The sequence below is a fragment of the Eufriesea mexicana genome, unplaced genomic scaffold, assembly GCF_001483705.2.
Source record: "Eufriesea mexicana isolate 0111107269 unplaced genomic scaffold, ASM148370v2 scaffold925, whole genome shotgun sequence".
Lineage (NCBI taxonomy): Eukaryota > Metazoa > Arthropoda > Insecta > Hymenoptera > Apidae > Eufriesea > Eufriesea mexicana.
This window is the reverse complement of record NW_016909095.1, coordinates 52,082-67,235: the sequence shown is the minus strand read 5'-3', so window position 1 is coordinate 67,235 and position 15,154 is coordinate 52,082. Positions and strand designations below refer to the sequence as shown.

The 15,154-nt window shown below is 34.3% G+C and overlaps 2 protein-coding genes across 2 annotated transcripts; both read left to right on the top strand.

The window, feature by feature from the left end:
- The first annotated feature begins 8,457 nt into the window (after positions 1 to 8,457).
- LOC108547232 (protein yellow-like) lies at positions 8,458 to 8,853 on the top strand. The gene has a single exon (XM_017899660.1). The coding sequence runs from the start codon at positions 8,458 to 8,460 to the stop codon at positions 8,851 to 8,853; it is 396 nt and encodes a 131-aa protein (XP_017755149.1).
- A 1,478-nt stretch (positions 8,854 to 10,331) lies between these two features.
- LOC108547242 (protein yellow) lies at positions 10,332 to 15,154 on the top strand. The gene is made up of 5 exons (XM_017899672.1): positions 10,332 to 10,829; positions 11,184 to 11,286; positions 11,381 to 11,469; positions 13,029 to 13,321; positions 14,902 to 15,154. Exons 1-5 carry the CDS (start codon positions 10,332 to 10,334, stop codon positions 15,152 to 15,154), a joined length of 1,236 nt encoding a protein of 411 aa, XP_017755161.1.

Sequence of the window (15,154 nt, the reverse complement as noted above, 5' to 3'; positions counted from 1 at the left end):
TTCAAAATCTACTTTACCTGGGTTCAAGTTTATTCAAGTTTACCCATTTCTGGAATTAATTTTAATTTTAATTTAAACAAAGTACATTTAATTATCCTTATCTATGTATATACTATATACACCTCGCAGGTGTTCCCAGTATCAAGAAGTAATTTTCAAAATCTACTTTACCTGGGTTCAAGTTTACTCGAATTTACCCATTTCTAGAAGCAGAGCCGGACTAGTTTTTAATCGTTAACCTTTCACAGAATCGCAGTGACGTACGCTAGTCCCGCGAAACGTTATCCCTGAATGTCACTAAGGACAGTCGGACACGATCGTGTGTTCTACGGGCTCTTACACAATACGTCGATTTTCTGCCGTGAGCCTGCCTCCTGTCTCTCGAACCGGCGGGATCCTGGTCGATGCAAGGAAATTAGATCAGTCGGTGCTCAGACAGCGGGACTTGGTACACGCTCGTCGACTTGCAGTAGTTGCGGCTGGTTGCACGACCTCGCTGGGTGTGACAGAGGTGATTGAGTTCCTTTGGATTCGCCGTGATACGGAAACCATTCCTTTCTCTGGTGTTCCACGATTTTTTCAAGGTACCTCCTTTTTTTTTTATCATTTTTATTTATTTTTTACGCCGGTTATTTGTACTTGGAAATTTGGGAGGTATTGTCCTCGATGGAGTTTTTCTTCCCTTTTTTGGGAAACTTTGGGGATTTTCTTTTATTATTTTTAGTGATTCTGTAGCGATAACATGGGTAAAGAAAATTTGTGAAATTTTATAGGAATTATTTGAAATAGTATTTTCCTTTTTTCTTTGAATCTTGGGGGATTTTTAAAATAATTTTTAGGGATTTTGTAACGATAATTTGGGTAAAGGAAATTTGGGAAATTTTATAGGAATTATTTGAAATAGTATTTTCCTTCTTTCTTTGAAACTTTGGGGATTCTTTAAATAATTTTTAGGGATTTTGTAGCGATAATTTGGGTAAAGGAAATTTGGAAAATTTTGTACGAATTGTTTGAAATAGTATTTTCTTTCTATCTGTGAAATTTTGTGGCTTCCTGTTTTTATAATTTTTAGTAATTTTTTAGCAATAATTTGGGTAAAGGAATTTTGCGAAACTTCCTACGAATTATTTTAAATAGTCCTTTTTTCTTTTTTAAAAGCTTCGGTGTTTCCATTTTCTATAATTTTCAGTGATAACTTGGATAAAGAAAGTTCTTGAAATTTTATACGAATTATTTTAAATAGTATCTTTTAAAGAGTTACGGCAACTCGCGAACCTAATGACTACGTTAATCAGTTGAATTATGCTCGGAAGTTGAAGTTGACTTAATAAATCATCAACGTAAAATGATCGACAACAGTCAGACTGCAAAGCTAATAAAATGCAATCACTATCATGAGTAAAATTACAGTAATTCGAGTATCCAATGGTTAATATAATTAAGTGATTTATGCTGAAAAGCTGCCTTAAACTTCCGATCACAACCTGATCGATAACTCGTTCTTGGACGATTACAAAATACGCTATCTCGTCGATCGATGAAAATTCCCCTGAAGAAATATCGATGTACAAGACACTACGTTTGCGAGTTTCGAGAAAAAAGGGTAGCAGAAGTATTTGAAGCACTCGAGTTGCATAATACTCGAAGTGCGACCGCAAAGTTTAGTGACACTCGAGACCGCTAAAATTACACTTGTACCGAGTGAAAACCTGCCAGAGCGGGAAATTGAGACCGTGACTTTGTTGAAATTCAATAATCGATAACTTTCCATCATGCGAAATTACCGATTCATGCTCCGGTAGTTCGAAAAATTGCGCCATTTGCATTCTTCTTCTCCTACGATCGATCCTCTTCATTGAATCATCGAATGCAACAGGTTTACTCCAACTGACGCTTTATTACTACAAAATAATAGAAATATAAATTTTGTTTAGCATTTATTAGAGTGTATTTTATGCTCGAAAGTCGAATTTGAAATTTAATGGAAATTCGCCAGAAATATGTATATGATATTTACGTAAACGATCGATCCTCTTCATTAAATCACCGAATGCAACAGGTTTACTCCAACTGACGCTTTATTACTATAAAATAGAAATATAAATTTTATTTAGCATTTATTACGGTATATTTTATGCTCGAAAGTCGAATTTGAAATTCAATAGAAATTCGCCATGAATATGCATACGATATTTACGTACACGATCGATCCTCTTCATTGAATCATCAAGCGCAACAGGTTTACTGTAGCGTATACTTTATTATCAGAAAACGATCAAAAATAATTTTTTTTAACGTTTATTAGAGTATATTTTATGCTCGAAAGTCGAATTTGAAATTTAATGGAAATTCGCCAGGAACGTGTACACGATACTTACGTAAACCGATCGATCATTGTCATTGAATCATCAAACGCAACAGGTTTCCTGCAGGTTACGCTTTATTATCACAAAACGATCAAAATATAAATTTTTCAAATTTGGAATTCAATGGAAATTTATCAGAAACATGTGCATTATACTTATGTAAACGATCGATAAAAATTATTCGATACTGGTTGTAACAAATAATTGCAGGTTTAATTAAACTTTCCAATATCTACATTTTCGAACATTATGTCATCGTTTAACAAATATTTGTAGATGAGTAGATATATCTAAGTTCGATGTGAAAAGCTGCTTATCGAACACGTGAAAGTTGAAATTGGCTGCAATGTTAATATTGTAGCTGCATTATGCAAATCGTTTGCATAGCTAGGGTAATTTATGCTTCAGTGGGACGGACATCCTATGAGTTCAAGATCAGGATTGATGATTGGTAGAAAAAATATTTTCCCAAGTAATAACGAGTTCGATTAGCTCGTGTAAATATGGCGGGTATTCAAATTTGCACATTTTCTAAGTTGTAATAAATTTCTCGGTAGTTTGAGCTAGCGAATAAATACTGAGAATGATTGGTTCGAGAAATTTTGTTTTTGGAATTATTAAAATCATACAAATGCTTTCAGAAAAATATCCATTTTTATTCAGATGCTGATATTATCATGCGTGTTTAGGTTAGGTTTACTTTTTTCTATATCATTTTTAGATTCAACTATCTGTGTGAATTATATCATAGTATACTATGACATAATTTATCGATAATTCGGAATTTCAATTCAAGACGAAAATAATTTTTCAATTTTTCAATTCAAATTTTTAATTCATGACGAAGATAATTTCTTCAATTACTCGGATTTTTAGTATAAGAGAATCGTGTTCTTGATTTTACTCAGATTTCTAATTCAAGAGGAGGATTATTTATCCATAATACATATTTTTAGTTCAAGTAGAAAATAATTTTTCACTAATTCAAATATTTATCTAAATTTTTAATTCACGACGAAGATAATTTTCCAATTATTCAGAAGATAATTCATCGATCGTTCACATTATTAGTTCAATTCGATTTTTAATATAAGATGGAAGTCATTTTTTGATTATTCGGATTTAAAATTCGAAACGAAGATAATTCGTCGATAACTCGGATTCTCGATCAAAGACGAACATGATATTTCAAAGAAAATTCCAAAGTGGAAGAATAGCGTGATAACTTTCACCACGTGGCCGTGTTCTTGTCAAGTTAGATCAACATCATTGTGTCGCGTGCATTGTGATTGCTGATTGTTACAAAATACGCGGAAAGTGTCGTACCTATATTTTTTCGAGCACGAGTCTTCAGCACACGACACGAAGTTTAATCGATCATTCGTTTCCATAGTCATTTGAATGTCTATCTTTCTTTAACATCGAAAATCGTAAGTTTCACGTTGTTAATGTCCACTACTTTCGAGCATGCCTGGAAATGTCGTAAAATTATTTCTGTAGCGTGTATTACAACACGAGTAACGATTAAATGCAATAGTTTCTTGCCAATATAGGTTAGGACTATGCGTTCGCTATTTTGCATACACTCACAGTGCGCCCATGTTGTTCACGACTAACAAGGAGAGTGCAAGTCCTTCGGGTCACCGATCTAATAGAAACTTCGTAAGTTTGTAGATTTCTTCATGCAGTTCAAGAATATATATCATTATAACAATGACTACTCAATACTTTTTGAGATGTTAATGATTAAAGTTTTAATACTTCTGTACATACAGATTTATTTCCAATGCCTCCAGTTGATTTTTCTCTTTAATCTATTTTTTAATTTGTATTCATTTTTCGACTATGAAAACGTTGTAAATAAACAATTGTAAATTAAATTTCTTAATAAAAAAATGTATTTTTTACGATTTCCTAATAATTTATCTCATCTACAAGTGCTTCTTCAAGTTTAAGCATGTTATAAGAAATATATTAGTTTTATTAATGCAAAATACTTTTAAAATCTAGTTTATTAAAATTTATTATTTATTATTATAATTCAAATGACAAATTAATTAATATATTAATATAAAAATGCAGAAAGTAAATAATGCATATTGGTTAAATTTTTAAAAACAGATATACAATCCATTGAAATATTATTAACAAATACTTAATATTATATCTTTAGTGACTGGCTCCTGCATATAAATATGACTCATGTTTGTAAGTCTTCTATAATAAAAAAAGTCGTTTGTCGATAATATTTCATATCTATGCACCTTCAATTGTAATATAATTGCCCTACTGGTTCGAGAGCAACCTATTCTATGCAGTAGTAACGAAATATTCTAATCCACAATCAAAATTTAGAATGTAAAAGCGATAACACATAACTATGTTGCAATTGAACGTCAAGATCGAAGGAAAATTGAAAGAGCTATTAAAAAACTGCCTATTCAGAGTAATGTTTATCAAATATTCCAATGGACAGTCGAAATCTAGAATCTTCTACAGTAGATTGTAACGGACAATGCGGTAGTATTATAGGATCCCGCACTCACACCACTTTATTTTACACATATATCATTATACGATTTAGCACTATGCATATCCCTTTTTTTCACATGATGTATATTACCACCAAAGGAATGTTCACAGTTAGTAATCTTGAACTTCGTAAAATAATTATAACGTCAATCAGCAATATCACTACTTCACGAAACATTTTCAGATTTAATGTTTGACTTTGAGGCGTGAGAACATTCCACCACTTGTTATCGGTATGCCCGCTTGCCGTCAACTGGAAGTTAGCTGTAGCCGGAAACGCTAGGTATTTTTTTTTTTTTTCTTTTTTTAATTGAAGCAATTATAAATATATTTCTGTTGCGAAAAATTCCAAATTTCTATAATTAATTCATGAACAGGAATTATTAATTATTCCATTATACTAATGGAAAGACAAACCACTATTATCTTCGGCAATGGTTCCAACATTGTATGCAATAATCACCAATAATGAATTAAATAAGAAGGAATTCATGTCTAGAATTATATTCGAAAGCTCGCTGAGGCTATGCATTTACGATGCAATTATAAAGGTTGATGAATTAATTACAGACAAATATGAAGTCAAATGAAGGCGAGTGATTTTGTTGGTAAAAAATAAAATGAAACTACGATGGTTATATGCTTAGGAACTTTTTATTCACTTTGAAAATTTCACATATACATTATCCTTTACTTCTTCACTTTCCTGTACTATTATTTTTAGTATAATATCAGAAAATAATTCAGAAAATGGATTGTTCAATATTATAGATTTTAACAATCTTGGAGGATAAAGTAGTCTATCATTCTACAAAGAAGAGAAAATATGATATTTATATCATTTCCTGATATATTTTCTTGCAGACATTAAATTTACCTCATCTACAAGTGCTTCTTCAAGTTTAAGCATGTTATATATAGTTTCTCCAGTAATTTTACCAAAGATTGTATGTTTACTCTTAGTGGCTAACTCTTACACATAAATATTACACATGTTTGTAAGTTTCCTATAATAAAAAAAATCTTTTGTCAATAATATTTCATATTAAATCTTTAGTCATTTACAAATCAGTCAACCAAATGGTTCTTTTCTCGAATAATCATCAGCAGGTAAGACGTACCTCTTATCTCCTTTTAACGTTGCCTTCATTGGTCCAATCAATTCCATCTGCCACAGTCTCATTATTACTGCTGCTATTATAGTTTTCAAGTTCCTATAAATATATATACACATTTGTGCTTTAATGAAACATTTACACACTATATTCCATTTATCTTTAACTTTTGTAACTATTACCAAGTGTCCATTCTCCATCTCCTCAATGATCCTCATATTTGCATATTATTTCCTGCTGCTTTTATAGTTTCCAAGTTCCTATAGATATTTCTACACATTTGTTCCTTAATGCAACATTTACTCTATATTCAATTTATCTTTTACTTTTATAGCTATTACCAAGTGTCCATTTTCCATCTCTTCAATGATCCTCATATTTGCATGTCGATACCACACATCTTCCTCTCTTGATACATATGCTGCCTATTTTATGGTTCTTGATTCAACATAATATGCATTTCTTCTTCTCACTGCTTTCATTCAAACCTCTCTTTTCTTTATATACCTCAGCTCCATCATTCTGAAATTTAACACATTGGAGATGATCATTGACTTTGATCATTGATATTAATATTTATTTAGATCAGAAATACAAAATGCCTTTCAATCTCACTGTATTATCTAAATCTAGTTGTTATAAGAGGCCATCACCTAAATTAATTTTATTCCTTTTTGTCTGCTTAAGCCATCTCCATTACCTGAATCTTTATTTGACCATCAAAGATTTCTACCTTGTATGTCATATGGTTAGCTGTCCTAGAATCCAACAGACATATCATAACTTATATGTTTGTATTGCTGCTTCAATTTTTTTTCGCTATAAAATATAATTCTTGGCATCTCATAGCTCTATGGTAGTGATATTCCATGAGTCCAATATTTTTGTACTGTTGCACATGTCTGTTTGTTTCAACAGAATATTGTCTTTTCTCAAACAAGCTCTGCTATCACGAACAAAAGATAGAGAAACAATGGCTCGTAACTTACACTGTTTAATTAGAACTGAAGGTTACGTTAATACAAAGACTTACATCCTTTTGTGTGATGTACACCTGCATACACAAAAGTTTTGTATTTCCTGTATCTCATGATTATTTATATTTTCGTTTTCTTTCTGTAGTAAGTAAGATTGCCATAGAAAACTGTTTTTCTTGCATAATATTCTTATTATTTTATAATAAATATATACTTACATAAAAAAGGGAAAAAAATGAATTTTTTTATTAAGAAATTTTATTTACAATTGTTTATTTACAATGTTTTCATAGGCGAAAAATGAATATAAAATAAAAAATAGATTAAAAAAAATTACTAACTATGGACAGGAATTGATCTCCCGGACATGATTCATAGGAATTTTTGTGTGTCCCTATTAGGCCATAACGCTACTTGAAAACCTTTGAAAAGAAATCTATAGGTACTGAAGTAATAAAACTAATAGCAAATATTTCAAAAAGTATTGAGTAGTGGCGGCTATAATGTTCTTGACTTGAAAAATAATAATATTTTTGACTTGCATGACGAAATCTACAAACCTGCAAAGTTTCAACTAAATCGGTGACCCGAAGGACTTGCACTCTCCTCATAAGTGGAGGCATAAATTGTTTCTCAGCGTTAAATAGTATTATAAAAATTGTTCAGAATTGCCGCAAGAAATCGGTAAAACTTGCATTCACTATGTGCAAACAGTGTTATTATCTCGCAATAACTCAAGATAATTCACGCTAGTTCAAGTGTGGAATGTAAATTAAATCTTACGAAATTTTGGAAAAAAGATTTCTCTGATAATAAAGTCTGTCATTGTAAATTTGATACCGTAGAAATAAATCCTATATGAAAATTATTCGATAGCATAGGGCGTGGATATCGGATTAAAAGGATTAATAGTGCAACAGTGTGAAACACGAATTATCAGTTTTCGAATCTTAAATTAACAAAAATCAATTACCCTTATTTTCTCTGCCATTTATATCACGATTTCGCGAACACCCCATATACAGCATAATCTAACAAAAATCGGGTGTTATTATCTTCTCTATCAATTGTGCCATGATTTCGAAAATACACTGTCTAAATTTTAACTTAACAAAAATCAAAGTGTCGTTATTCTTCAACATCCTATCATGCGTAGTGCAAAGCAATCTTTTATTCTTTCTCCTGTAACCAAATAATTAAAGATAATCGAGATAGTCTCGTTACATGGTCCACCCTGTATATACATTTACTGCAACCTCGATTTTCTCGCAAACTTTATACTTTATTATTTAATTTTGTTACTTTATTATACTTTATTATACTTCAAATTTTATTATTGTAGTATAATAGTACTACTATTTCGAGTATTACCCGAAGAATTAGATTCTTGTCTGTCGTATCACGATTTCGCGAGCACCCTGTATAAATCCATCATCGCTTCTCCTAACTCGAATCATTCATCGTAGGATGCTGCCACTGCTTCTCCTGGCAAGTCTCGTCTGTACTTCGACGACCGCAGAAGTACTGGAAACCATAGCCCAATGGCCTCTTTTGGACTTCGCTCTTCCCTACGACCAAGAATTCCTGAATCAGTATCGCCCAGAAAACGTGGTTCCGACTGGCCTGGAGATCTCCTGGGACAAGGTCTTTATCACCGTACCAAGGTTACGGGCCGGTGTCCCAGCGACCTTGAACTATATCCCGAGGAACCTTCCTCTAGAAAGCAGTCCTCAGTTACACGCTTATCCCTCCTGGGATTGGCACAGTGCAGGGAAAGGAGATTTGAACTGCTCAAAATTGATCTCGGTGTACAGGACGAGGCTGGACAGGTGTAATCGTCTGTGGGTAGTGAACAAAAGATAGAGAAACAATGGCTCGTAACTTACACTGTTTAATTAGAACTGAAGGTTACGTTAATACAAAGACTTACATCCTTTTGTGTGATGTACACCTGCATACACAAAAGTTTTGTATTTCCTGTATCTCATGATTATTTATATTTTCGTTTTCTTTCTGTAGTAAGTAAGATTGCCATAGAAAACTGTTTTTCTTGCATAATATTCTTATTATTTTATAATAAATATATACTTACATAAAAAAGGGAAAAAAATGAATTTTTTTATTAAGAAATTTTATTTACAATTGTTTATTTACAATGTTTTCATAGGCGAAAAATGAATACAAAATAAAAAATAGATTAAAAAAAATTACTAACTATGGACAGGAATTGATCTCCCGGACATGATTCATAGGAATTTTTGTGTGTCCCTATTAGGCCATAACGCTACTTGAAAACCTTTGAAAAGAAATCTATAGGTACTGAAGTAATAAAACTAATAGCAAATATTTCAAAAAGTATTGAGTAGTGGCGGCTATAATGTTCTTGACTTGAAAAATAATAATATTTTTGACTTGCATGACGAAATCTACAAACCTGCAAAGTTTCAACTAAATCGGTGACCCGAAGGACTTGCACTCTCCTCATAAGTGGAGGCATAAATTGTTTCTCAGCGTTAAATAGTATTATAAAAATTGTTCAGAATTGCCGCAAGAAATCGGTAAAACTTGCATTCACTATGTGCAAACAGTGTTATTATCTCGCAATAACTCAAGATAATTCACGCTAGTTCAAGTGTGGAATGTAAATTAAATCTTACGAAATTTTGGAAAAAAGATTTCTCTGATAATAAAGTCTGTCATTGTAAATTTGATACCGTAGAAATAAATCCTATATGAAAATTATTCGATAGCATAGGGCGTGGATATCGGATTAAAAGGATTAATAGTGCAACAGTGTGAAACACGAATTATCAGTTTTCGAATCTTAAATTAACAAAAATCAATTACCCTTATTTTCTCTGCCATTTATATCACGATTTCGCGAACACCCCATATACAGCATAATCTAACAAAAATCGGGTGTTATTATCTTCTCTATCAATTGTGCCATGATTTCGAAAATACACTGTCTAAATTTTAACTTAACAAAAATCAAAGTGTCGTTATTCTTCAACATCCTATCATGCGTAGTGCAAAGCAATCTTTTATTCTTTCTCCTGTAACCAAATAATTAAAGATAATCGAGATAGTCTCGTTACATGGTCCACCCTGTATATACATTTACTGCAACCTCGATTTTCTCGCAAACTTTATACTTTATTATTTAATTTTGTTACTTTATTATACTTTATTATACTTCAAATTTTATTATTGTAGTATAATAGTACTACTATTTCGAGTATTACCCGAAGAATTAGATTCTTGTCTGTCGTATCACGATTTCGCGAGCACCCTGTATAAATCCATCATCGCTTCTCCTAACTCGAATCATTCATCGTAGGATGCTGCCACTGCTTCTCCTGGCAAGTCTCGTCTGTACTTCGACGACCGCAGAAGTACTGGAAACCATAGCCCAATGGCCTCTTTTGGACTTCGCTCTTCCCTACGACCAAGAATTCCTGAATCAGTATCGCCCAGAAAACGTGGTTCCGACTGGCCTGGAGATCTCCTGGGACAAGGTCTTTATCACCGTACCAAGGTTACGGGCCGGTGTCCCAGCGACCTTGAACTATATCCCGAGGAACCTTCCTCTAGAAAGCAGTCCTCAGTTACACGCTTATCCCTCCTGGGATTGGCACAGTGCAGGGAAAGGAGATTTGAACTGCTCAAAATTGATCTCGGTGTACAGGACGAGGCTGGACAGGTGTAATCGTCTGTGGGTAGTGGATAGCGGTTTAATGACGTCGATCGATGATTTCAGACCGGTTTGTCCCCCGAAAATTATGGTCTTTGATCTGAAAACCGATCAGCTCGTGCGACAGTTCACGTTCCCACGAGAAGTGAGTCCTGAAAGAGGTTTATCTTTAAAAATATTACCTAGATCATTAAATAGTGTCAGATTTTTATACTAAAATATTCGTAATTGGAATTATTTATATTTTTATTTATTCAGAATGTCAATACATTAATTACCAAATCTTTTTTCTTAGAAACAATACGATTACTACTTTCTATCAAAAGTACACATTATTTTCTAGCCAACTGGATATTTATTCTCATCCTTCGTTTCAAAATCGACGTTTCTGAATGATCAAAATATATTATTTTTATTAATTAGAATATTCAGTCTAGAAAAGTTTTCAAAAATTTGATCGACTGAATGTATATATATTAAAATTTCTGTCTTTTTTAAGGTCTTAAGGCCCAACACGTTGCTGACGAATCTAGTCATCGACGAAACCTCAGCCACAACGTGCGATGACGTCTTCGCCTACATGACAGACTCAACAGGACCAGGTAACCAAGAATTCCATCTATTTATTCGCAAGAACGTGTCTGTCTTCGTGAAATGTCACGATCATATGACGCTACTGTTATCCTTTTGCTCAAGGTATACTGGTGTTCGATGGCGCCACGGAAAGAAGCTGGCGAGTCGTGCATGCCAGCATGTATCCCCATCCAGACTTCTCCACATACAGGGTAAGCCCAGATCGATTCTCCACTTACTTTCTGTTCTTCCTTTAACCCTTTGCAGACGGAGAGGTTTTGAGTAAACCGTACCGTAGGCCCGAGCCGCTGTCGCGATAGTCATTCAAAACTACCAGCGCTCATTTCTGCTTAAACGCAATTTTCGTTCATAGCGACGCTGGCAATAGGGACATAAAACAGTCCAGCACATAGCTTAGGACGCGCGGTTCTAGGGCCGCACATTCCAAGTCCACCACTTAACTTAGAACGCGTGGTACTAGGGCCGTACGTCCCAAGTCCACCGCTTAACTTAGCACGCGCGGTCCTAGGGCCGCGCGTTCCAAGTCCACCATTTAACTTAGCACGCGCAGTCCTAGGGCCGCACGTCCCAAGTCCATCACTTAACCTAGAACACGCGACCTTACGGCCGCGCGTCCCAAGTCCACGACTTAACTTAGCACGCGCAGTTCTAGGGCCGTGCGTTCCAACTCTACCACTTAACTTAGAACGCATGGTCCTAGGACCGCGTGTTCCAAGTCAACCACTTAACTTAGACCGCGCGGTCCTAGGGCCGCAACAGCGGACACATACATGTGTTTCTCGACTATAGCAACGCGTTTACGTGGGACACATTTGTGAGTTCCTCGGTCCTATCAGTTGTTTTCACTGAACGCATATATGAGTACCTCAGCCAAACTGATAATTCCCACCGAACGCATATATGTGGCGGTCGTCAGCAAAGGGTTAGTAACTAGTTCTATAAATCGATCACAATTTTTGAAATTGTATAACGCATCGGACGCGTTGCAAATGGCTGACAGTTAGACGCTCGGGTACGAAGAATAAAGCGAAACTGTTACATGGTGAGCTCTGCGGTTAAGCGCATTGAATATTTACGTAGCCAGGTCAAACTCCGTAATGTTCGCCTCGATTTTACTTTTTTGCATCACGTGTTTTACTACCCAGGAAGTCGCGAGGAATTTCACGCCGAGGGGACCGTTCCTTGCAGCCTGGACGAGGCTGCAGGAGCGAAAAGAAGCATATTAATGCGATAATCTCTTCGAAAATTGTTATCTTTTTGAAATTGGAGATATGTCATAGTTAAATATAGACTACATAACATTATATAATAGTTTATTAATTTATTAGGATTTGCTAATCAAAGTATTGTAACTTAATAACAGAACGCAATGTGTATGTAAATATTTATTAACTTCCAAATTATTTTCTCCAATTGTTGTTTCCAAAGGCAGTATATTCATCTTGAAAAATTGATTGTAATTGTCGAATTCAGTAAGTGATACATTATTTCTCGAATCATGCGCTAAAACAACTGTAATGCGTATTTTAATATACTATTACTACTATTGGCAAAAAATTTTCAGTCTAACGTAATAATACCTATTCATTCATTATTTTTTCTTCGATAATCCTCCATTTCCATTTTATAGATTGAATAAAGACTTTTCAAATTCAGAAAATTGGATTTAAATTAAACTAAATTAAAAATTGGAGTTAAATTGTATTAATACTTACTAATACTTACTAATTGGATTAATACTCTTTTATAGATTGGCAGTGACACGTTCGAGTTGCTAGATGGCGTGGTAGGACTAACATTTTCTGCAAAGCTAGGAACGGTCTACTATCAGCCTCTCGCCACCGACCGTCTGTTCAGCGTCCCATCCGCGGCTCTTCAGGCTGGTCCTCTACCGTTTGGTGAACAACTACCGGTAACTTTGGTGGGTAAGAAGTCCAGTCAAGGACTCGCTCTGGCCATTGACCCTCGGGACGATACGATCGTCTTCTCACCGTTCACCGAAACTGCGATCGCTGCGTGGCAACCGCAAACCAATCAGCAAAGGTGTCATTATTATTATTTTTACTTTTATCCCTCACTTTTGTAGATTCGGTTAAGTGACTGATCCTTTTCCAAGTGTTGTGCTTGTCTTTTACTGTTGTAGGAATTTTTCAATACCGTCGCTGTCTTCACCTGTGCATTTGTGCACACCTGTGCAGACCTATTGATGATATATATGTGTGAATTCCTTTGACGTGATCTATATATGACTGTTTTATATACGACTATGGGCATTATTATTTCTTGGTTTCATATTGTTCTTATTTTCTTTGATAGAGGTATGTAGTTAGTGATTCTTTCTTGTCCTTTTTGTATCATGTTTGTTATGTTATACACGTTTGCTATATATTAGGTATGCTTTTTTACTTGTTTTTTGACAATTGACCTGATGTCTGGTCTATTGTATGTGGAACTTTTATCTCTTTGTAGTATTTTGTCCTACAGTAGATTATACTTCTTGGAAAGTTCTTCATGTATGATTTTTGTTACTGTATTGGCCTCGGTGATCATTTGCACGCTCTGATGATGTACTCCTGATCCTTTCTTGTTCTTTTTGTATCATCTTTGTATGTTATACATATTTGCTATGTATTAGGTATGCTTTTTTACTTCTTTTTTGACAATTGACCTGATGTCTGGTCTATTGTATGTGTAACTTTTATCTCTTTGTAATATTTTGTCCTACAGTAGATTATATTTCTTAGAAAGTTTTTCATGTATGATTTTTGTTACTGTATTGGCTTCTGCGATCATTTTCATGCTCTGATGATGTACGTTATTGTTTTCTGGTGGCAATATCTGCATGTATCTATATTTTCCTTTGTTATATGTTTTCTGTAGCTTTTTGTGACTATGAGCCTTTCATTGTCATTATTATATATCTTCTTAAGTGTGAAAGTGTTAGGTCTTTTATGTTTTCTTATGTACGAGAATCTTAAGATTCTAGATCTTATAGACGAAGACTAACCTTGACGCTAAATCGACCATGATCAGTGAAATGACAGGCAGACGAAGAAATAAAATAAGAAAAGTTTGGGAAACACGAGGAGATACTAAAAAATTGATTATACCTACATTAAAAGAAAAATAGAGAAGACGCTTAATGCCAAATTTTTAATTAAAAATTTAAAGAGGACCATTTGGGTCCTGGTAGGTTTACTATTAAACGAAAATGAGTCAAAGATTTCAGGAATCCACGATTTTCATTCTTTTCTAAATTCGTCGTGTTAGGCAGCCCACTTCCTTTGATTAATTCTGCTTTTTTTTGAAAAATTTTGACATTCTTGTCTCGTAGGTATTATAATTTTATAAAGACGTGACAAATTTATTCCACATGAATTCGTGTGTTTGCATACGTGCAAATGAGAGACTAAACTTGAACTTCTCCCGAATTCCCAAGCGTTGAATGCCTGAATCCTGTCCTCTTTGGACTCTCGAATTTTAGAAACTGCAACCAGCAATCATACTCTTTATCACTTGCAACCATATTTCTTTAAAATCCGCTTAAACATGTAAAAATTTATTTAAAATTCGATATGCTAAGGTGATTTATTCTACATATGTTTTGATGAAATGTTGCACAGGATCTTAGCCTACAGCCCAGAGAAGCTGCAGTTCGTTGCCGAGATCCGATGGGCTGAACGCGATAATGGCAATTTCTGGTTGATGACCACCAGGTTCCAGAAATTTTTCAGGCGAGAAGTGAACGTGCGAGACATCAACATACGTATTATGAGGTTAATGCCTATGCAGCAGCCGCTGAAACAGCCAATCCTCGGTTCTTTTACTCGACCATACTTCCCTTCGTATTTCTATAACAATACGATAGGCTACTGA